General features: G+C 42.0%; 1 protein-coding gene and 1 long non-coding RNA gene across 6 annotated transcripts in view; one reads left to right on the forward strand and one right to left on the reverse strand.

Annotated features, from left to right (window-relative positions):
* The window catches only part of LOC125707894 (utrophin-like), a 62,021-nt gene that overhangs the window by 34,254 nt on the left and 5,060 nt on the right, over nt 1–22,707 (forward strand). Inside the window, exons 9-21 of one of the 5 annotated variants that reach the window (XM_048975309.1) lie at nt 3,565–3,626; nt 3,957–4,031; nt 7,234–7,432; nt 7,736–7,821; nt 9,005–9,162; nt 10,135–10,301; nt 10,699–10,810; nt 12,009–12,145; nt 16,971–17,009; nt 18,092–18,157; nt 20,403–20,561; nt 21,719–21,959; nt 22,233–22,341. In XM_048975309.1, the coding sequence (XP_048831266.1) occupies nt 3,565–3,626; nt 3,957–4,031; nt 7,234–7,432; nt 7,736–7,821; nt 9,005–9,162; nt 10,135–10,301; nt 10,699–10,810; nt 12,009–12,145; nt 16,971–17,009; nt 18,092–18,157; nt 20,403–20,561; nt 21,719–21,959; nt 22,233–22,341 (1,610 nt within the window). Of the gene's footprint in view, nt 1–3,564; nt 3,627–3,953; nt 4,032–7,233; nt 7,433–7,735; nt 7,822–9,004; nt 9,163–10,134; nt 10,302–10,698; nt 10,811–11,539; nt 11,652–12,008; nt 12,150–16,970; nt 17,010–18,091; nt 18,158–20,402; nt 20,562–21,718; nt 21,960–22,232; nt 22,342–22,707 lie in introns of those variants that run through there. The other 4 variants (XM_048975308.1, XM_048975310.1, XR_007382387.1 and 1 more) reach the window with 4 other exon arrangements.
* Nucleotides 198–4,053, reverse strand: LOC125707896 (uncharacterized). Its single transcript, XR_007382388.1, has 3 exons — nt 3,962–4,053; nt 764–868; nt 198–325 (listed from the first exon to the last, which is right to left on the reverse strand). It is a non-coding gene; the product is annotated as an uncharacterized LOC125707896 (long non-coding RNA).

Consider the following 22,707-nt stretch of genomic DNA (forward strand, 5'->3'; position numbering starts at 1 on the left):
CTCCTAAGGCAGTAGAACGCCTATTTAATTTAAGACGTGCTATAAAAAGAATTAAGGCGTATTTGCAGATAGACCATTTGCACTTTCTCTTTTGTTTATGTGTTATTTATTTGCTTATTAGTCTGGGAGGCTGCCGGAAGCCAGGTTGTACATAATTCATAAAGAAGTGTATAAAGCAGTCTTCCTGCAATGTCCGTAAATGAAGATTTATGACGATCTCAGCTTTCCTCCACAAGTCTTTCCATCGCGTGTCGTGCTCCGCTGGGCAGAAGCGAGGCGACAGATCATATTTATTCCCGGATTTATATCCTGTGTAATATTCCCCCTGGATTACAAGGTAGACATGAAAGGAAAATGTCAAAGTCTTACAACGTTTGATCTGAGGACATCTCAGCCGGCAGTAATAGCTGTTGTTCTCATGCTTGTAGGAGTCATAAAACCCACTTCAGATACTACCTCCAAATGCTTAGATCTACCTCATGTGTCACCTCTCTGATATATAAAGACAGAAGTTACAATCCAAATGTACCCTTAATTTTAATTGTCCATTTATTTAATTATATTAAACTTTTGACCTTGCTTTTACAACAGAACTGAGAATTCAAAGTATTCCACTGAACCAGGAAAAATAATGTCTTTCAGATCAAGATCTCAGAGTTTAAATCTACGGTGGACAATTCTACTGCTGGAAGATCCCTCGGGCTTTTAGAGTCCGTCAGTTGCCACTCCATTTAAACATAGCATGTCAGCTGATGCAACTTACTCTCCAAATCATCATATTGAAGGGAACGGTTTAGTGCTGATTCTGAGAACTAGCAAACCACACGGCTCCTGAGGTCTGGAATGGATTCTGCTTCTTGCCTGCAGACTGAGAAATGATTACAATAAAATTGGCTATAAATTTAAGAAGGACCTCTATAAGCATATCAGCCATATTAATTTGAATGATCCCCAGCATCAGAAACACTCAAAAACAACAATATAATATTGCCCCAGCGCACTCTGAGCATTAAATAAAACCTTGACAATCTTCCCTGAGTTACCTTCAGTTGTCAGTCTACCTCTTGCATTTTCATGACACAGAGACTATAAGCTGAGTAGCAGACTGCTTCCTTAAACACTGCTTGCTTACATTATAGATGTAAATGTGACCCGTCACCACGCAATGAGTCTTAAGTCGCACTGGTAGAACTTCACCCATAAGACTCATTTCATGGTGAAGGGTCACAAATGTAGCTTCAGCTTTGTGTTCACCTACGATAAATTAGATACTTGTGGTGTAACTAAGTTCTGGGATGTAGGAAATAAAGCTATTTCAGGTAGGACAATGATTTGGACACTAAAGCCGATTAGACATTTGTTTGTCTCCTTGATAGAAAACATTAAGACTTGTTCTCTCTAAATCAACAGAATGAACTGTATTAAGTTGCCCGTGTCTTAAACACATTTGAGTTTACCCAGATGGCATCACGAGTAAAGTTTGTTTAGCATCTACTAATACTGAATAGAGCTGAATACAGGCTTTGTGCAGTCTAATATCAATCTTCGTATGTTTGCTGTTTTATTTGGTTATAATGACGTCTGAAATTTTTAAATGTAAAAACAGGTCCCAGAAATGTAGGTTCTCATTGAGATACTCTTGGAAAAAACACAGGAAGATGACATGACCACAAACATTTTCCGATTTTGTCTCCAGTTATTAAGACAAAATATACATATAATACAATATAAAGTTATTTTAAGAAAATGACATCAGACAAAGCTATAAATATCTTATAATGTCCTTTAGAAAAAAAAATAATCCTGTTTGTGTTATACTTTAAATACTGAGCTATTTCACACGTCATGCTATTTTACCGGTTACCGTTGACCTACAGAGATGATGTGTGCACTGGGAAGGATAACAATGTTTGTGAAGTGTAACTGGTAAGTTGCAACACACTGGTCCTGAAAGTGGAAGTGGTAATTTACCATTAACCATTTCCACTTCTATACACTGGGCTCATTTTAAGGTATATGGTTCCAAAGAAAATAAACAAAAGTTTCAACAGTATTGCCTAAAGAATATGTAGCGTGGATTTTCTTTCAGATCCGAGAATGTTTTATGGAGGATGCTTATATATGGCGCATTAGAGAAATGATTGCAAATCATTTCCCGTGAGTGAAAATGGTTACAATAGTAGTGTGTCAGTTAATGGACTATTTAAACACGTGTTCACCTAATTACCAAGATAATGTTGTTGTGCTATTGCTGCTCTTGCTATTACCACCAACTGTTCCTTGGTGTAGTGATTAGAGAAACTGACTTAGAACTTAAGTTTTCCAGAATTTCCCCCTGGGATCGATAAACTTTAGTCTTAATCTTAAACATCTGGCTTGTGCTCAATGATTCCTGTGAAAGGGTTCATGCTCACCGTGACCCAGTCCAGGATAGGTGGTTATGGAAGATGGACTGAGGGGTTGAATAATAATAATAATAATAATATAGGGGCCGGATAGGTTAGCACACAGACGCCAGTGTGCCTGAGGCATTGGGGTGCCGCCAATCAGCTTGTGTGCAGCTGTTTCTGCGTGTAATCGCTCCTTTAAGGCTGCTATGCATTATTTACCTTTTAAGTCACATTGCACTGGTCAGTCGTCTCTTACTCTTTATTATCCCTCGAATGGCGTGACCCGCAGGTAAACCACATCCAGTCGATTTCAGGGAATAATAAACGGCTAACGGGCTCAGTTTTATTAAACAAATAAACGGATAAATCGTGCGTCTCCATATTGAGTGACTTCAACGCATTTCAGAAGTTGCAGGTTGTTTTCAGTAAACGCCCAGGACAAATGGGAAGCCGGTAAATATCGATGAACATCTGTCTAGGTCTACGGAGCCTTTCTTTTCACTGCTCACCATCAACATCGTTTAATCTAAAAGGGATATTTGATCTGTTGCTGTAAGGAAGAGAAATGCTATTCTCTGTCCCAACCACAACCATACAACTTAACTAAACATATATCTAAGAATAATCAGTATTCTTAAATGGATAATTATGTGAGGGTCTTCAGTGCAGGAGTTCTGTTAGTGAACTGCGAACTGGGTGATGAGGCGATATCAAAGGGCTCACTGTGAGACTGCTGATTATTTGATTTCAGGCTTGTCGAGCAGGAAACAGCACATGTTGTTCTGTTGCCGTGGATGGCTTCCTGTAGAGAAGGAGAGGACTGATTTTACTCTAAGGAGATAGTAAAATGAACAAAACAAATGTAATAAAAAAGAATCTAGGCATTAGACAGCATGAAGATGGTACCATGGGCCATCCATCCATCCATCCATCCATCCATTTTCCAAACCGCTTATCCTACTAGATCACGGGGGGTCCGGAGTACCCATGCCATTTTAGGCAAATTTGCAATTGATTGAATATGGATTTGCAGATCAAAAGTATTTAATTGTTTTTTTCCCATTAATTAAATATATAATGGCGTTTGTAAAAATAATTAGAATTCAACAACCATGTATGACTGCAGTAAAAGCTTATTTTCATGTGTTTATCTGTTCGTTCGTTTTTTTTCCAGCCATGAGACTCAGACGACCTGCTGGGATCATCCAAAAATGACAGCGATCAATCGTTCACTAGGTATTTTTTCTCTCTTCTCACTTAAAAGCACTTTCATGCATCGTGGTCTTTCAGAAAACAAGCGCTGTTGGGTCCACAAAGCACCGCAGTAACCGAAAAATAGAAAAGTGTGTTGTGATTGTACCTAATATGAAGTTTGTCAGCTGAAGAAATTTTGCTGTATAGCCATGCTTATATCAAAATATTCCCATTTGAACCGTTGGCCGTTTTTAGGAACTGTACCATATTTTGTTTGCTCACGCTAGGGGCCGTTGAGTTTATCGTGTATTTTTTTGTGCATTATCCCTTTCACATTCTGCCTAATTATTTAACGTTTGCTCTGCTAAGCAGCCGACCTGAACAACGTGCGTTTCTCAGCCTACCGGACCGCCATGAAGAGCCGGCGAGTGCAGAGGGCCTTGTGCCGTAAGTGACTGTCGTGTCTAACGTGGTTTTCGACGTTATTCTCGTCCCCCGAGGCATCAGTTACTGCCCCCCCCCCCCCCTTAACAGTGGTGACAGTTATACAAAGTTTCCCTCTCCTTATTAAACTCCTTTTATTTACATTTTAATAAGCCAGTAATATTATGATGAACATAATTTTATTCGCTGTCAGCCATTCACTTTGCAGTACTTGTCACAGCTCGGTAAGAAGCACCAGCTTAGCTCTGACCTTGCGGCAGCTGTCATAAGGCTCCCAGCAGTGGCTTAAACACGTTTAAATGTTTAAAAGCAAAGCAATGCAAATTATTCCTCTAATTACCATCCAGACAACAAAAAAAAAAAGTTGCGGAAAGACATTAAGCTTTTCATGCATGGCTGGTACATGTATTCTTAGTCATAAGGGACCTAATCGCTGTTCTGTGAAATATTTGTTTTGCAAAGGGTTTAACCTGAATAAAATTATGGGAAAGAGTACGACCGGATCCCCTGCTGGTCGGGGCAAAAGTCCTTTTTTCAGGTCGTTGCCATTCTAGTTTGTTTGACTGTTGAATATTGGATTAGTCACCCAGCCATGGCGCTTTGAAAAAGGACACAGACTGGATCTTCTGGGCTCAGTGGTGGCCCTGCTCTCCAACACCCATTATTAATGGTTTTAATGCACTATGTATTCCTTGTATTACCACGTAGAATGCTGTTTGGTGTTTGTTACGTACTGTATGGGCTTTTCATTTTCTATTTCCCTCACTGTCTGTTGCTTTTGTTTTCTTTCTTTCGTTTCTTTATTTTGCTGCCTCTGAGTTTCACTATAGTTTATTATGTTTACATGATAACCTTGGATTCCAGTCCATGTTTCCACCTTAGAAGTTAAATAAAATGCTAATTACATTAATTATAGAACTGACGTATTACAATTATAGTTATGCTGTTAAAATATAATAATTATAGACCTCTATGGGCAGAATGCTTGGCGATTTTATTCCAGATAAACTTGTACTTAATCAGCTTTAATTGCAATTATATGCCTTGTTAAATTACATGTGTTCTTTTATTGCATAGAATTGAGTTTGGTTAGAAAATGCCTTTAAAGACTGGGAAGGGTTAAAGAAATCAGAGTAACTTAGTGATTCATTTAATTGGTCTTTTAGTTACTTAATTGTTTGAGGACTAATGATCCTCAGATGATCATTAATCATTTCGAATAAAAAAAAAAAACATTCTATTATTCTTCGTTTAAAGTAGCTAGTCTATAAGAATGTGCTTGATTGTAGTTTTATATATATGTATATATATAAAAGAACATATCAGTGATTCAGAAAAGGTTTGTAATTGGCTACTTCCATTATAAGTGGTTCGCTACCGCATTAGACAATATTACAATATTTATGCTCATCTAGGTTTTTTTTTTTATCCACCATTTACAATATTGATGATCATGTTTTGCCTTATTCAGTTATCTAAAGGAATCGTTTTGGTGTGGTTATTCCATTAAGCATGGAGGCTGTTAAAATATTTAATTAAATCGATTTAATTGTATTATAAATCACACTGTGATATGTCTGAGTTGGTGTGAAAGTAGCCTAGTTCGTATGTATCAGTAAGGCCTTCTCAGATAAAGATGTAAGTTACTGTTTGGAAACAAAACTTCCTTAGTTTGCTGTTTCTTAGCTACTCTGTTGTCCGTAGCAGCACTGTTACAAGACAGATTTGGCTGAGAGTTCGAATCCAGCCTTCGGGTGGCACAGTGGGTGGTGTTGTAATAATCCTTTATTTATAATCGATCCTTTATTGCCCCCGTGGGGAAATTCTTTTTCCGCCTCCCTCAACTTGTTCTTTGTAGCCTCGCACCTCAGCTCTGCGTGTGTGAGTTTCCTGCTGCTGTCCAAAGAGACTTAAGTCCAAAATCCCCTCAATGTATAACTGGGATCGACTCCAGATCTACTGTAACCATGCATGAAGAGTCTTTGAATTAAAAAGCCATTTGCGCAACTACTAATTAGCTTTCTTTTGATAAACTCCGGCTTGAGTAAGGTATTCGTTTTGGGCTATGCGGTTTTATTTTACTATTCTCTTCCTAGTTGCGTTTCTGGTCTCGTTTCCTCCTTGGCATTATTACAAATCCGTGTCTGGGTCCCAAACCGACTTGCATTGTTGCAGATGGACCAATTATCACCTCAATTAGCAGCCGATCTCGCCTCTTCACTATAAATTTTAAATTTAATATGCTGTGTAATTGAACAGACTAAATCAAACCTCATATTGCGTCGGGATACACAATGTGGTTTAGGCAGCCATGAAGGGTAGTGTGAGGGCCAGTCTACCTCTCTGTCCTTTTCAGATTCATTACAGTAGCATAAATGTTTGATCCTAATTCTTTTTGATTCTGCTTTTCATTGGCTCACCCTAAAAATTTGACAGACATATTTTTAATGTTTTCTGTTTCACATTTGCATCCTGTGGTCATCTCGTTGATCGTCAACTCTTTGATCACTGGTTAGTATATATGCACGATAGTTATACAGAGAATATATTATTTGAACACAGCTGTTGCATCCTAATAAAGGGAAAAAAACTTTAAGTCTTATGTAGCAACAGACTAAAAGTCCGCTTTTATAGACCCAAACAAGGCAATAAAGAAGTGGTCCTCAGTTCAAGCAGAACATATTTATTCATGGCTATACTGGGTTGCTTTGTAGAGACTCTAGCTTGGAAATGACTTACAATCCTTACAATGATGTATTCATCATTCCTCTGAGGCAAAGGGACAAGATTTATAGGCGAAAGTTGCCACTGACCCAACAGAGTCAATTATCCTTCTGCTTTCTCTGTGCTGTTTTGAATTTAGTGTAAAGGGCAACGATTGTGTGACGTAAAGGCCAGGTAGGTGCAGATGTTCTGTATGGTTTTCCAAATGCCTTGTTTCCCATTAATGTCAATGTATCAAAACAGGAAGGCCTGCTCAATATTACCTTCAAATGCAGTCGTTTAGGACGATGCTCTCCAATTGGAAATGATTGTTGGTCGATAGTTTTGAGGAAACTACAGATCTACAATTAAGTAACAGAAATATTGATGGTGAGAGCTTCTTTTTAAGAAATGAATGCATTTTGTAGGTCATGCACTCAGATTCATTGCACACGTTTTGTCTGTGTATAAATAAACAATGCCATTGTCCGTTGCCTTTCAGTTGATTTATTGGACCTGAGCACAGCCCAGAAGATTTTCGAGCAGCATAAGCTCAGAAATGGCAGGCTGTTAGACGTGCCTGACGTCATCAGCTGCCTGACCAGTATATATCACCTGCTGGGGAAAAGCCGCACGGGCCTGGTGGACATCCCTCTCTGCGTGGATTTGTGCCTCAACTGGCTTCTCAATGTTTACGACATGTGCGTCTATGCTGGATTGCCATTCAGAGCACAAGCAACCAAATTACTGTAATAGAGCTCAAGCGTCAACATTTTTATTAAAAACAAGAAAAATGAGGAACCATTAAAAGTGTAGAATTACCCAATATTGTGGTGTAGTACTGCGAAAATTTTGTATGAAATGAAACTGACGTGTCCATAGAGAGATTATGACAGTATCATCCTGCCAAATGTTGTTAACTGCTGGAGATGAATCGAGAAGCCTGAATAACCAACCAGGCATTGCTAATTAGTAAGCCGATGTTTTCGCTATGTTTTCTTTAGAGGTCGGAGTGGGACGATTCAAGCACTTTCAATGAAAATTGGATTGCTGTCTCTCTCCCAAGGGCATCTGGAAGACAAATATGAATGCAAGTATACACAAAGCTCTGGTCTTCCGTCCGTCCGTTCTAATGTGTTATATTATTGTATTGTCTCCTGAATATGTAACAGTTGTATCATCATTCAGTGCGTAATGAAATGTGGTTTTTGTCTTCGTCGTCTAGTGTATTTTCTAGCTTTTTGTGTTTCGGGCATATTAATAACAACTGATCTGTCGTATTTGTTTTACTTTTAACAATCATTTAAACAAGTTTGGATTAAAAATATATCTGAGGTATTATAAAAATGTGAAGCTGTTTCGAAGTATTAAATATATGCCAAAAAAACGGTAATGTGTAGCATAGTATACCTAGAATATAACCCACACACTAACGGAACTCTTAAAACGTATCTGTCCAGGTCGGATAGTCATGGCTACTTTATATGTAACTTCCGAGTAATTCCAGCTGGGAGAATGTACAATACAACAGAAGAATTATCCCTCTGAGTGCAGTTTTTGGTCGGCACGTCGGGACCAATGGGAGAAATCACGCATATCACTGTGTAACAAGACCTGACACCTTAAGAGGCCTCCTATGAAGAACAGGGCTATATTCGGTTCAGCTCCAGGCGGCTGTACCTTCCCGCACAGCTTTTAAGCTGCCCGTCGGACTGCCGTGAATGACACCCACTGCAGAGGAATCAATACCCTTCACTGTCTATGAGCTAACCGGTTTCACCATGTACGTTACCTCTAGTCTAAGATAATGCCGATGTAATTACTTCTCTTACATTGTATTTACAACTCTGTAATTATAACATCTCTCGATGCAAATCACCTTCTATGCAAAACACTGTATTTTGCCAGAGGGTATAGAAATAGCATGTCCAGTCTTGTTATATGTAGAGGTTAAAGGTATTTTTAGAGCTGGCTCATTCTTCTCCACAGCCCAACACCCTTAAAAGACCTCAGGAGACCTTAGCGTTAACATTCCTGTACTTGCATGATCCCACAAATAAATATACTAATAAAGAGTGAAAGCCGAGTAGCAGTAAATGCTTGTTATATAGTGTATAGTCTTCGGAGGTGGAATTGCCTCTAAATCAGTATCATTCAACTTTGACATCTTTTGAAAATGTTTGACCTCACTTACTCCTGCTCGTCTTGCTGACTCTTCACGATTGTTTTTACGTCTTTTGGATGTGATATTCTGCACCGTTGGCGCGTCCCAGACTTGTTCCGGCAAGTGGCTTCCCCGGAGGGATCCTGTGACCAAAGGCAGCTGGGAATGCTGCTGCAGGATGTCATCCAGATCCCGCGGCAGCTGGGAGAGGTGGCGGCTTTCGGGGGGAGCAACATCGCGCCCAGTGTCCGTAGCTGCTTCCAGCACGTACGTTTATCGAGCCGACGTTAGCCAAGCACAGACGGATGCTGGACTTGGCCGAGGCACTTACGAGAAATCCCCCACGTGACGTAGTACAAACGTTAGGACATAACTTGAATTTAGCGCAAAGGGTAACAATTCCATGTAACAAAGTGATTAAAGTACGGCTATAAAAATCTTATAGTCCTGAAGTATCAAGTTACGTTTTCAGGCCATTCTCGTATTTGAAGCTCAGAATTAAATGGGCAATAAATTGTGTCCTTGTGTCCAAAAATACTTCCTTCTGATCTCCTTCATATATTTGGATCCTTGAAGACTGGAGAGAGCATTTATAAACCAGACAGATCCTCCATCTAGTCCTTGACCGCAGGTGGTTCTCGCTTACTCTGTTTTGGCGCGTCGTATGGGAGTACGTATCATTTAATGTACCATGTAATGAAGAGATCGTGCCTTTGGCCCAGTGATTTATTATCCTGGTGTAATTGATTCATTACTGTGTAATTGTACGAGTGTCAGCCTGCCACGTAAGCAGCCGGACTTGAAGTCAAAAGGTCTCCATGTTGTTCTCCTGTACGGAAGCGATTATTCATGCAAGATGTTAAACAGAGATGTCCTGACCCGGCTCAGTTGAGGAATCCTACCCTGTTTTCAGACTAGTTAATATCTCCATGGGTGGAGGTGAGGGAGTATCTTATAGGGATGAAAGAGGCATGCTTTAGGTGTGTTTTTTTGTATGATTGACCTAGTGGGATGTTTGTAGCGTGAATGAGAATTGACGTTGGTGGTCTTCTATTGAAGTTGCCAGGCTCACCATGCATAATTATTGGGTCTGGAACATATTTACTTCAACTGGGATCCCATGACATGCCAGCCTTCCCACCTGTGCTCTCTACTGCCCCCCTGCTCCAGACAGCTGATGTTTCTCTGCCCACATGACCAACAGGTTTGGATCGAGTGTGTGTTTCTCCACCCTTGCAGGTGAAAGGAGAGATGGGAATCGAACCCGCTCAGTTTGTGGAATGGATGCGCCTAGAACCACAGTCCATGGTGTGGTTACCGGTCCTCCACCGCGTGGCAGCCGCCGAGACGGCCAAACACCAGGCCAAATGCAACATCTGTAAGGAGTTTCCCATTGTGGGCCTCAGGTACACATCTGGGATGGTCAGCGGCCACTAGGGGTCAGCCCAATGAAAAGAGTCGTGTCTTCTGCCGCGTCCATCAAGAACGTGAAAACTGTGGGGGCTGCTGGGAAGGGGACGGGGGTGGTGACTTGTGGGAAGTATGGGAGCTCAAATTCCTCCAGTACTCTCCCCATGTTAATTATACCATGTTAAATATTCAGTATGAATATTTTTACCTTTTATTTTTGGCCTTCTGTTAAATAATCGTAATTGAAGCATGGTGATTATTAATGTGGTCTGCTAAGCTCTCTCCAGGTCCCTCTCCTACAGTGGGAACAGTATAGTAATTCAGGATCTGCTATGACTTTTTTGTCCGCAAAACTGCCTAGATGATGCCTGGCTTTGTGCCCCATCTGCACAGGTACCGCAGCCTCAAGCACTTCAATTATGATGTGTGTCAGAGCTGCTTCTTCTCCGGCCGGACGGCCAAGGGCCACAAGCTGAACTACCCCATGGTGGAGTACTGCACCCCTGTGAGTCCTCCGCGGGGCTGCCATCAACCCCCATCGTCCACGTGATTCTCTAGTTAAGGGCTTGTTACAGAAGTATAAAGACGATGCCAAACAATACAAGACACTGCAACACAATACAGACAGTGAGAAAATAATACAGACAGTGCGAAAGCAATTCAAGACAGTGCAAAACAATACAAACAGTGCAAAAAGCAACCCAAAACTGGAATATATGTAGGCAGTGGCTGATAAATCACAGTAATAAGTCTGTAAGGCAGTAACCCTCCCTGACATTTAAAATTTCAACACCCTCTTTCAAATCCTGTGTCCTTATCTAGTACCATTAGCTATTGGCCATTTCCAGTGCCCCTAGCTCCCTGGGTACTGCTATGGGTGGCTACGCGTTACAGCTGGCTTGCTCTCATCTACAGGCGTGAGAAGAATTTCCCCATGGGAGTCAATAAAAAACTATTATTATTATTATTACCACTATAAATGATATCCATGTTTTGTCCAGAACTGCATATCCAGTGCAAGGTCGTGGGTATGGATTATGTCAGGAAGTACAGGGCACAAGACAGAGGACGTTCCGGACATGATACCAGTGCACTGCATGATGATGATGATGATGATGATGATAATGATGAAATATCTCCTTCCATAATTCAAGAACTTTTTTTTTGCCGTTTATCTATTTGTTCTGAAATGAGTTTTTTTCCTCCCTCTGATAAACCCATTTCACATTTTCAGTATCATGATAAAATGGACCAGTAGACTGAATCAAGCATAAGTTTTCTGAAGAAAGAAATGTGTTCCTTCCAGTACGATGACACTCCGTGTCACAGAGTGTGAGCACAGAAAGGTATCTCTGAAGATACGAAGATTGATTCGCTTTGCTTACACAGTGTGGTTATTGTAATGTGTCTTATGAGGTCATAGCTTCAGAGGTGATGAAGCAATTTTGGGCAAGGCCGAAACGCAAATATCAATATTTGTGTTGCTGGCCCACTGCTACATTATTAACATTTATTTTTCAGAGGCAGTCCAGATTGTAACAGGAGGAGAGCTAAGCTCCAAAAAATATATTTGTGAAAAATAAAACAAAAAAGAATGGGGCGATATTAAGCTGGTAGCAAAATGGCAGCTTTGCATGTCGATTTTGCTTCTCGGGATTCATCCTTGTTTTTAATTAATGGAAAATGGCCTGTTTACCTTTCAGACGACCTCTGGTGAGGACATGCGCGATTTCACCACCGTGCTGAAAAATAAGTTCCGATCGAAGAAGTACTTCGCCAAACATCCCCGCCTGGGGTACCTACCGGTGCAGACGGTCCTGGAGGAGGACGCCATGGAGACGTGAGTAAAGGAAACATCTGGACAGCATTTGCTTTGTCTCCTTTTGACTTTTCATGATTTGTTTGCTGATCATTCGACTTTGTAAACCTCAGTGGTATTTAATGATTTTTTTCAGCTAAATGTCCTTGTAAAAAATCCCTCAGGCCTCACAACTAGACAGGCAGGAAACGGAACAAGGTGATACAGGCAGTGGGAAGCGCAAAAGGCATTTATTAGGGAAAGGGCTGGACACAATGGGAGTTTAAGGGGGCTGGCCAGGGATGGGATCAAAAATTAATAGGATAAAGTAAAAAAAAACACAATTTGCCTGCCTTCCTTCCTTCAATACACAAGTAGCCCCTGGCAACTCAACTAGTATCTATTAGTCCCAGTTAATACTAGGATGACTGTTTGTACGATATTCTCAGGAACCTTTGGGAGCAGGTCCATTGCAAGTTACCCACACATGCTAAATTGAGTGTGACAAGGGAGACTAGTTCACCTGAATCGCGTGCATTTAGGGACGTGTACCTCAACCCATAAAACAGCCCACATTTTTGCTCCCTCCCTGCTCCCAGCACATCTGCTTTAGGTATTTGATGCTCTTGATTGTTTTTTCTCATGGGTGCTGGGAGCTGACAGGGAGCAAGTTTGTGAACTGTCTGTGTCTTCCTGAGGACTGGATTGAGAAAGACTGCTTTAGGGTATAGGAGGAAAGTGAGGTACTAACAGGGAATACAGGATTGTGGGGAGGATGCGCAGAGGATCCGGGGAGGGTCTGTGGAGGATCCAGGGTGTATCCGCGGAGGATGGAGGGAGGATCCAGGGTGTATCCAGGGACGATCCAGGGTGTATCTGTGGAGGATGCGAGGAGGATCCGGGGAAGATCTGGGGAGGATGCGGGGAGGATCACACGGTGGATCCAGGGAGGATCTGAGGAGGATCCAGGGTGTATTCGTGGAGGATGCGAGAGCTCAGGCTGTAACGGATTTTCTGCTTTGAGCTCCAGAGGTTTCAGGCCCTAATATCATGCCCAGTATGGCCTAATAATTTTAGATAAAAAGTCACGTAAATAAAAATACATATAATTGCGAATCCTCTGCAGTCACATGGGACAAATGTAATATACAACTAAAGATAGAACAGGGAGAAACAGCTCTTCTGGGCTTTTCCCTTGGACACAGCTTTACATCTCTGTCTCGTTGGAGTGCTTCCCTGTAAGCTGCCTGTGCTGCTAGGGGATACCTTTTGTGTTCGAATGCTAGAATGGCTCAATTTCCTGTGCAACTTTAAAAAAAAATCATATTTAAACTGGCAGCAACATTGTTTTTTATATTTTAGCTGGGATTTTGAAGCTGCGGATCCATAGAACAGTAATAGGCAGTCGACAGAAACGTATTTTAACTTGAGAGTTGACACAACGTGAGAAATATTCAAGCTTCCCCATTGGCCATTAGTGCTTAGCTACTTACATCACACAATGGTGGGGGGGGGGGGGGGGGATCCCACGGAGCCTGTGTTTGTCTGGGAATTTCCTGATTTTAAAAAAAGTTTAAAATCCTTCAATTAGAGGGAGAATTTTTAATTTTTTTTTTGCTAAACTGAAAAGACCTGAAATAGGGATTGATTGATCACTCCCCCCCCCCCATTTCAGAGAAACAAGCTATCCATCTTGCTGTTGACCTGCTATGCTTACAAGATTTATTGCATCCATTTATAAAAGCGGCCATTGACGTAATGAGCTTTAAGATGAATTATTCGATGCTTCAAACCTGTCTGTTTTCCGACGCTTCTTGTCCACATTCCTCTCAATCTGTCAGAGCTAAAAACCTCTAATTGCTTTAACTTCTGTCTGCATCAGCTTTATATATATATATATATTTCTACAAGTTACTAGACCGTTTTAACAATCATCTGTTCAGTAGATGGAAGTTAAATGCAGTATTTTTTTTTTTAAATCACCCTTCAGTCATGGTAATAAATTCGCAGTTCAGTTTAAAGGGGCTCAAATGATTTCATTAAATGACTTGTTTTGCTGGGACATTTTCACACCCAACAATATAATGGTTCCGTGGAGTCGCAGTTTGCTTCTAACCGTCCCTGTCTGTTTTCTGGCTTGTACCAATATTTTGTACACCGGGAAATAAATTGACCGAAAGAAACGTCGAACAAACTGTAAAAATTCTAAATGCAGATACATGTTATGTTGCAACTTTGCGGTGAAATAATAAAATCTAACAGCATTTATGAATACATGGAGCTGTTGTTTTCCCCCCTTATAGGACCCTACTGAAGCAAACAATCCTCAGATATTAAGGTTGTTAATTGTTGTACAAAAGCTACTTTGTGGCCCGAAGGAGCAGGATTTGAGACTTCTAAATGAAATGTAATTAATTTAATGGTTCACAGAGGATTTTAGGTAATGAGCGTCACATCCAGCTGGAAATGAGAATCACGAGCCGTGGGGTGGGAACACCATCGCAAAATTTGTTGCTATATCAGGAGCCAAACATCACTGGATTAATTATTAATCACAAGGCAGGGGCTGCAGCACTGGGCGAAACGACGTCGATTTACATCTTAGCGGAGCCAAGGCAGTTTATCTCCCAGTGGACATGTGCAGTGGGGCCTGTCGCTCGCAGCGCAGCCTGGATCACCGTGAGTGCCACCCTCCCAGCCCGGCCCCATGGTTCTCCATATGGAGGCCACTCGATGCCATCTGGCAGCTTGACGGGACGCGACAGTTTGGCGCCATGTCATAACCGGGAAGTAATTAAATACGGAGGTCCGTATGGACCTGTAATTCTCTATACGGTGCTGGGAAGTGAGGACCAGCAGGACTCTCTGCATCAGCAAGAAGCAGACTCTCAAGGTCTCTCAGGTGGTCTCCTATTGCCCCCCCTTAAATTTAAACCAATCGTTTTGTTATACTGATTACTAGCTCAAGCAAGTGTTGGCGGTAAGTTCCAACACACAACAGCCACAAGGGGCAGTGTTGTCATTAATTAAGGTTCTCAGATGACACTTTTTATTTATCTATCTATCTATCTATCTATCTATCTATCTATCTATCTATCTATTAATTTATTTGTTACTTTATGTATTTAATCATTATGCACTTAATTGTTTGTTTATTTGGTAGTGCTTTACATTAACTATCTTCATAATGTCTATAATGCATTTGTAGCAAACATTATATTATACTAACTAACATAATTATATAATCATGTAATGTTTGTTATTAATGTATATGAAAGCTGTTAAGGTATGTTAGGATGTTAAAGCTTATGAATGTTCTATGAATACACTATAAAGGCATTATGAAGGAGTTAATGTAAAGCATGTTATTATATTTTATGGATGCAATTCAGCATAAGTGACTCAGCAGCACAATAACCAAGTCCATGTAAGTGTTATACGCCCCAGGGCACTAGATTAATTAAGTATTATTTTACTGTTATTACTTCATTAAATGTTTTGTAAATAAATGCTATTGCTTTTAATAAATTCATGGTAGGAGGGGGGGCAGGAGAGAATGCTAACAGGCACTATCAGACATATAGGTATTATTATCAAGCTACACTGATCTAGAAATTTCTGGCAAAGCTTCACGAAATTCAAAAGAAGATGAAAACTACTGGATGTTAGTCTGACTGCTCCTGACTCCTGACTGCTCCTCCTGACTCCTGACTGCTCCTCCTGACTCCTGACTGCTCCTGTGTGAATCGATACAGTGAAGAACAAGCTGCAACAAGCATGACCAAGTCTGACTGCAACTGAACAAAAGACCAATTGAAAAGCACCCAGTGCCTTTTTAAAATGCTCTTTATTTCTGCTGATTACCTTGCTTAAGAGGCACCCACAGCTCAGTGTGGAAACGCCGACCGTTTGCCCTGATTCTACACTTGTGGCACTTTTCCACCGTACTGTGACATACAAGCTGAACCCAAGCCTGTCTCTGCACTGAGAGATTGGTCGAAGATGGAGATACCGATGTTCTGTGTCAGTATACATGGATTATCTGAAGGAATAGGAAGGACATTTTCTATATATATCATGAATTTTTATTAGTATTGCACATCACGATATATTGATGCATTCCTGATGACTCAGATCTTGAACATTTAGAATCACCCACTTAAAAAAGTTCTATAGAACAGCTAAACAGGATGGATTCATGATGCAAATTTACACGAGCGAATGTTAATTCCACTAGCGTTTGATGCTGACATAACATGCGAATCTCACAGACTTGCTAGTGGAAATTAGCACTTAAAATATCATGGGCCGTGTCTGAATTCAGGTGCTGCATCTTTCTAAGGCTGCATTCGAAGATTGAATGTGTCACAGCGGCACAACAAGGCCGTCCTGTTTCAAAGGCTCCTTCAGACCCAGCCTAGAAATGCGGTATTCTTTAGCCGAGATCCCAGGAGCCATTGTGTGAACCTTCAAAGGACGCAACCTGCGAAGGCTACACAGTCCGTGTCCTTTGAAGGCCCTGAATTCGGACAAAGTCATAATGTGCACCATTTGGACAGTAAATAAACGTCTCTTCGATTTTATGTCATTGTTGCTCTCCAAACCTGGCCACGCCTTTACCGAGCAGATCCTTCTGCAGTGGAAAAGCGAAACGAGCTGGAACCGTGCTGGAACCGTGCTGGAACTAGGCTCTCTTCACGGCTTGGATATGGCTCAGATCCTGTATGCCAGTGGAAATTCCTTCTTGAAGGCTATTGACTTCTCTCTTCTTTCTCTCTTCTTTCTCTCTTCTTTCTCTCTTCTTTCTCTCTTCTTTATCCCTTCTTTCCCCCGCCCTCCCCTCCCCTCCAACCTATTTCCCCTGCAGCCCGGTCACACTCCTGAGCATGTGCCCCGAGCACTACGAGTGAGTATCGTGCACCGTGCAGTCTCACCTTTAAGCCCCTGTCCCCCCCATCTCTGATCCTGCATCAGCACCCCCGTCTTTGGAATCCCTTGATGTTTTCGCTGATGCCCCCCCCCTCCACCCCCCCCAGCCCAACCACACACACCCTCAATTCCATTAACACAAAAGAGGCTACTTCACTGTTGGCTCATTAATATCCGGGCAATATTAATTAATCAGTGTTCATTACAATTATAACTGTTAAGAGCAGCAGTAATTAGGAATCACCGAAGGGTGAAAATACGATACAATATAAAATGATAAAATTGTCACTTTCTTGATTTAATCATGAGACTTGAAAACCAGGGGATGGTTTACTATTATTTGGAGGGATATATTGTTATATTTTCTTCTTCAAAATATTTCGAGAAAATCTAGGATCAAGAACACACAGTCAGTCATAAAAGTGAATTGTTTTTCAATCGATCAATCAGTCAATCAATCAACCAATCAGTCAGTTAATCAGCAGTCAGTCATTCAGTCAGTCAATGGTCTGTTTGCTCAGTCATTTAAACGGGTGATAATGAAATGGCAGTAAACTGTTTTTGATTACCCCCCTTAGCCAATATATCAGCAGGATTTGAAGCAATAGGATACCACTGGCTGAGAAATTTAGCATGAAAAAAGTAACTTTAGAAATTATATCTTAATATGTCGCTAAATACTCTGTCTAGGAAACTGCCTGCTTTGCTCTGCTGCTTCTCTCCACGCTTTTAGACATAATGGGGTCACCAAGGGGTCGTGTTTAAAAAAAAAAACACATCAAGACAAGCTGAATGTTTCACATTCGACTGCATTTTTTTCTCCTTGCGGGAGAGGAAGGCGCTCAGTTTCATATCATAAGATGACCTCTCCATTATCCGGCATAAACTTATCCAACTGTGGAATGCTGCTGAAATTAAGGGATGCGGTATCTCCGACAGGGGTTGTCTGGGGCCTTGTAATACAGCCTCAGGCTGATTCGCAGCATTTTGTATTTTAATGCTTTTGAAGTCGGCCTTCTTCCGTCAGTGAAGCGATTACTGCTGTATCGCCCGTCTCAGGCTGTCAGACGTGGGGATGGCGGACGCGGCCTGGCCGGCAGACAGCAACTCGACAGCGGGGAGCATGTGAGTTGCATTGCTGGAGGCCGCTAAACTGGGAAAATGAGTTGGAGGAGCTTTGATTTCACTCCTTTCTCGACTGTCTTAGGAAGGCGTGACGCCTGAATTGGGCGTAAATACTGAGAAATATCCACTTATAGCACAATCGCTGCACTTTTTCGGAGACTTGCCGAGGCGAGAGTTACAGCGGCCGATGGAGGAGGTGGAAACTGAGGGAGGGAGAGATGAAAACAGGAATCAGTGGCAGAAGTATGAAACTAAGTAAATGAAGCTTTATTGCCCATTTGTACGGGAATGTGTTTCTCAGATATCCCATCATGCTCTGTTTTTTTTTATGGATGTACATACGGAAGTCGCAGCGAAGGTTGGGGTCTGAGCACAGGGTCAGTTTTCCATTTAGTGTCCCTGCAGCATTTTCGGGGGGGTGGTTAACGGCCTTCCTCGAGGGCCCAGATATTCCAGCCAGCGACTGGAATGATCACAGCACAGTAGCCTAACCCTCTTAGCCACATATAGGCGGCATCATTGTTGACCTTTCGGGATGTAACAGTGACTTTCGCAGGATTACTTATTTTCATGTGCTTCTGCAATATTCTATCTACTCAGGACAGGATAGGATTTTGTTTTTAATGGTAGGTGATAAATTTATTTCTGCCATATAATTCTAACTCTGAGGCTATTTCCCAAACAATTTAGATGAATACAAAAAAAACGAATTGAATTTTTCTTCTTTTATATGCCGGTTTGCACAGCTTTTTAACAGACTGATAGAAGCATGAACATAATTATATTTTATATAGTTTATTGTGTATAGTTTATAAGTCAACCACTAAGTGCATGCAAGGCCTGTCGTTTTTATGCATTGTGGCAGGTTATACTATATATCACATAGGCGGCGGGAGCGGAATGATGATGCGCTTCCTTTCATTATGGTGGATTAGCTTTCCAGAGACCAGGGATGACGAAGGAACAGGGAATTAGCTACCAAAATGCAAATAAAATTTCACAAGATTGCATTGCTTGTATTGTGCAATGACAGTGCCGCTGACTTGGCTAATTCATTGTGGAGCAATCATCATATTCCGTAGAGGGATTGCAAATTCCCGTCAGTGAGGGAGCGATTTGGTGCCACCAAGAGATCTTTCAAGCGGCCAAACTGCAGCCATAAATCCTGGCTGGGCTGTGGCTGTAGCCTCCGACAAATCAAATTTCCATTTCCTGCAATGGGACTGATTTAAAGCCAGGCCTCTAGTAATACATCGTGCACATTGACATTGTTTGAAACGACTCGCGTCATTCCGTTAGCCTGTTCCTCACCCCTCCCGATCGCCCAAGTAATGAGATAATTTAATAACTTTAAGTACATCCTGTCACCAGTGCATCTAAAACAGCAAATGATAAAGGAAAATCAAGCGTTCATGTATATATTCATGTCTGAGGTCCTTACTTAAATTCGGGACCATCAATGATATAAATTCCTCGGCCTTAAAAATCCTATAATGATGTAGAACAGGAACTCATGATCCCTGTTGAAGGATTCTGCCCTTTATCCGAGGGGCCCTTAATTATGCAGGCAATGCAGCCCTGGGTTCGAAGGCATTGTTATGCAGCCTTATCTTCAACGTGGCTTGACGTTACTGGACACACTTTTAATTACTACAGCTGTTGTAATGCCCTTCAAGTCAATCACACAGCAGATGGAATTTTTTGGAAATGAGAATCTTTAGGTGAGGCTTCCAACCCATTCAGATGTTCACACAACCCCTAAGGCACAGGCAACTCCTAAACAGTGCTTCCTAAACTTATACAGACCTGTTGCATCAGATTTATGCAATAGGATTGTATAATGATTATAAATATGATTATTTTGTGAGTATAGAGCTATTGTTGTAATTACAGGACATATTGTGGTAAGACATACTCAGCACTATTTATGTTAGAAAACCAGTTAATTTTAGTGATACTTTACCTTTTGCATAATTCTGCTATAAATGTTAAAGGACCTCTTGAGTGGATAAGAGCTAATTATAATGTTTTTGCAGAGCAAAATGGGGGGTGGGGGAAGTCTGTACAATAAGATCAGCAGCAATTGAAGCTGTTTTCTCTATTTTGCATCAGTCAGCTGTGTGAATCAGTCTGACTTACATAAGCTGTCCATACATTTCAGTGTTTAAGCCATTGATATTTTGGTGATAGTTGTTAGACCAGAGTCTTTGCTCCTCTACCTGTTTGCCCTCCTCTGTCCTTCCAGCATAGAAGATGACCACACCCATATCTCCTACCTGCCCTCTGGGGGCCCGGATCTGCCCCTCTGCCACCCGGAAAGCCCCAGCCACTGTTGGGATGTGACAGATGGAGATGGACAGGTTGGGATGGAGGACACCATCGCCCAGATCGAGTGTGAGCAAAGGTAACTCCCACATGCTGTCAATCAACAATAGCCCCGCCCCTTCATCCTCACCGTGTGAGTCATCTATAAATGAGAAAAAGTAACCAGCTTAGGGGCACATACAGGGTGGGGCTACAGGGGTACTGTCCCCAGCTGAAAACTGATTGGCCCCGAGAATGGCCCCTCCCCTGTCACTCACTGAAATATAACATATCATTGGCTAATGATATGGTTGGCTCCTCTTTTGCACCCGCCTTAAATCCTACAATCACCCCTGAACAGGGTCACCATTGGATAGTATAGAAGTTTGCTGTTTGGACTTGAATAAACTAGACAGGACTAAATTATAACCACTCATTCCTTATTCATACATTTTCCATAACTACTTGCACAGCCTTGTAATGACTAAAGTACCTATAACATAAATAATAGGCATGCATACTCATCTGTGCTCTTTGTGTGGAGTTTGCTTGTTCTCCCTCTCAAGCCGGTTTTCTCTGGCTGTCCAAAGTCTGTACTTAGGTCTGTGTGCCCATGATGGACTGGCCCCCCATCCAGGGTGAGCCCCTGCTTGACCCCCAGACCCTGTCCAAGATAAGCATTCGGAAGATGGATGGATAACAATGCATGTTTTCAGACGTCGTTTCGGTGTCTTTTAGTCCACACATTCCCTTTTATACTCAGTTTGCTAAGCCGTCCTGCATGTGTCTGGAAGAACTGAGGGCCATTCCTTTGATGCAGTCTGACAGCTATTTGTCAGATGGTGCCACGCGAAACTGCCGGAGCCGATTAGAGCGGAGAATCATTTTTCAATCTGGGCCCCCCAGCTATGTCCCGGGGAATTGTTCGTGAAGCAAGTAGCCTTGACAATGTAAGCCCTCCCACTGCTTGATGTACCAACATCAGCTAACGCTCTAATTACTCAATCAGCTACTTCTGTTGGGCACATCATGAAATGTGCATCAACCCCCCCCCCACGGGGACCCCCCTAGCCGTCCCACATGTTTGTTATGTTCCACCATTGGCACAACAGATTCAAGTAATTAAGTAAACATTAAGGCCTTTATTGTTTGAATCAGGTGTGCTGGTTTTGGAATGACTGGAAGGGGTCCTTCAGGGGGGTTCCCGAGGAATCACGTACACAAAGAGTTTCTCGCGTCTTTTTCTCTGTCTGGCAGCACCTCGCACGCAGACCACAGAGACCTGAAGGTGCCGCACCCTGAGAGGGACCGATACGGCCCCTCAGAGTGTGAAGCGGCAGATTATGACCGCAGAGAGGAGGCGATGGAGGACTGCCAGGTGGAAGACGAGCTCTCGCAGTGGCAGAAGAGCCTTCTGGAGGAGCGGGTTCAGGCCTTGGAGCTCCACAACAGGCAGACAGAGGCCCGGCTCCGGTGGCTGAGGAAGCTTCTGGATCAGGTGAGCCCGCCTCGGCATACAGCCACAGCATATAGACATCGTCATATAGTCTAAGTTATTTTAATGGCATTTTGGCAAATTAGCTACAATGAAATATGTAGCTAGTGATACATATAAACAGGAATGTTTGATTTTGTTACTTTTTGAATTAGTTTTGGGTTTTCAGTGGTATTCAGTATTGGGTACTCTTCTCGTTTGCTTATTTATTTATATGCATTTGTGTATGTGGTTCTATTAGGAATACCAAAGAATAATTCTCACTTTTCCTTGCAGCCCCGGATAGACAATGCGGCGAAAAGCGTCTCTTTATCCCCCGTATATCGGAACGTCCTCGTCCGACATTCCGTCACAGAAGGGGCCGGAATTCCGTTCGACCCCGCAGGTGAGAAGCAGGCACACGACGGAAGGTCCGGCACTTGCGTTCAAATAAGCGGATCCGCGGAGTCAGATCCGCGCACCGATACGCTCGTCACCGTCATCTCCAGCATCATCATGTGTTTAATGGCCTTTGGTTACGGGTGTGCCAGTGATACAGGACAGCGTCTGATGGACACGGTGCTCATGTGGAACCGGCCATCCTGGACCACTTGCTCCATTTGTTAAAACACTTGATGACTCCGTCCACGGCCTCATAATGACGCTACCCATAAAAAATATGTCAAAAATTGTCATTCATTTTAACCTTTAAATGACTTTATCCTTTGAATTCCTCCCAAGCTCTGTCTTCATGGTCATGTGAGATACCCAT

The sequence above is a fragment of the Brienomyrus brachyistius genome, chromosome 14 (assembly GCF_023856365.1).
Source record: "Brienomyrus brachyistius isolate T26 chromosome 14, BBRACH_0.4, whole genome shotgun sequence".
NCBI classification, from domain to species: Eukaryota; Metazoa; Chordata; class Actinopteri; order Osteoglossiformes; family Mormyridae; genus Brienomyrus; species Brienomyrus brachyistius.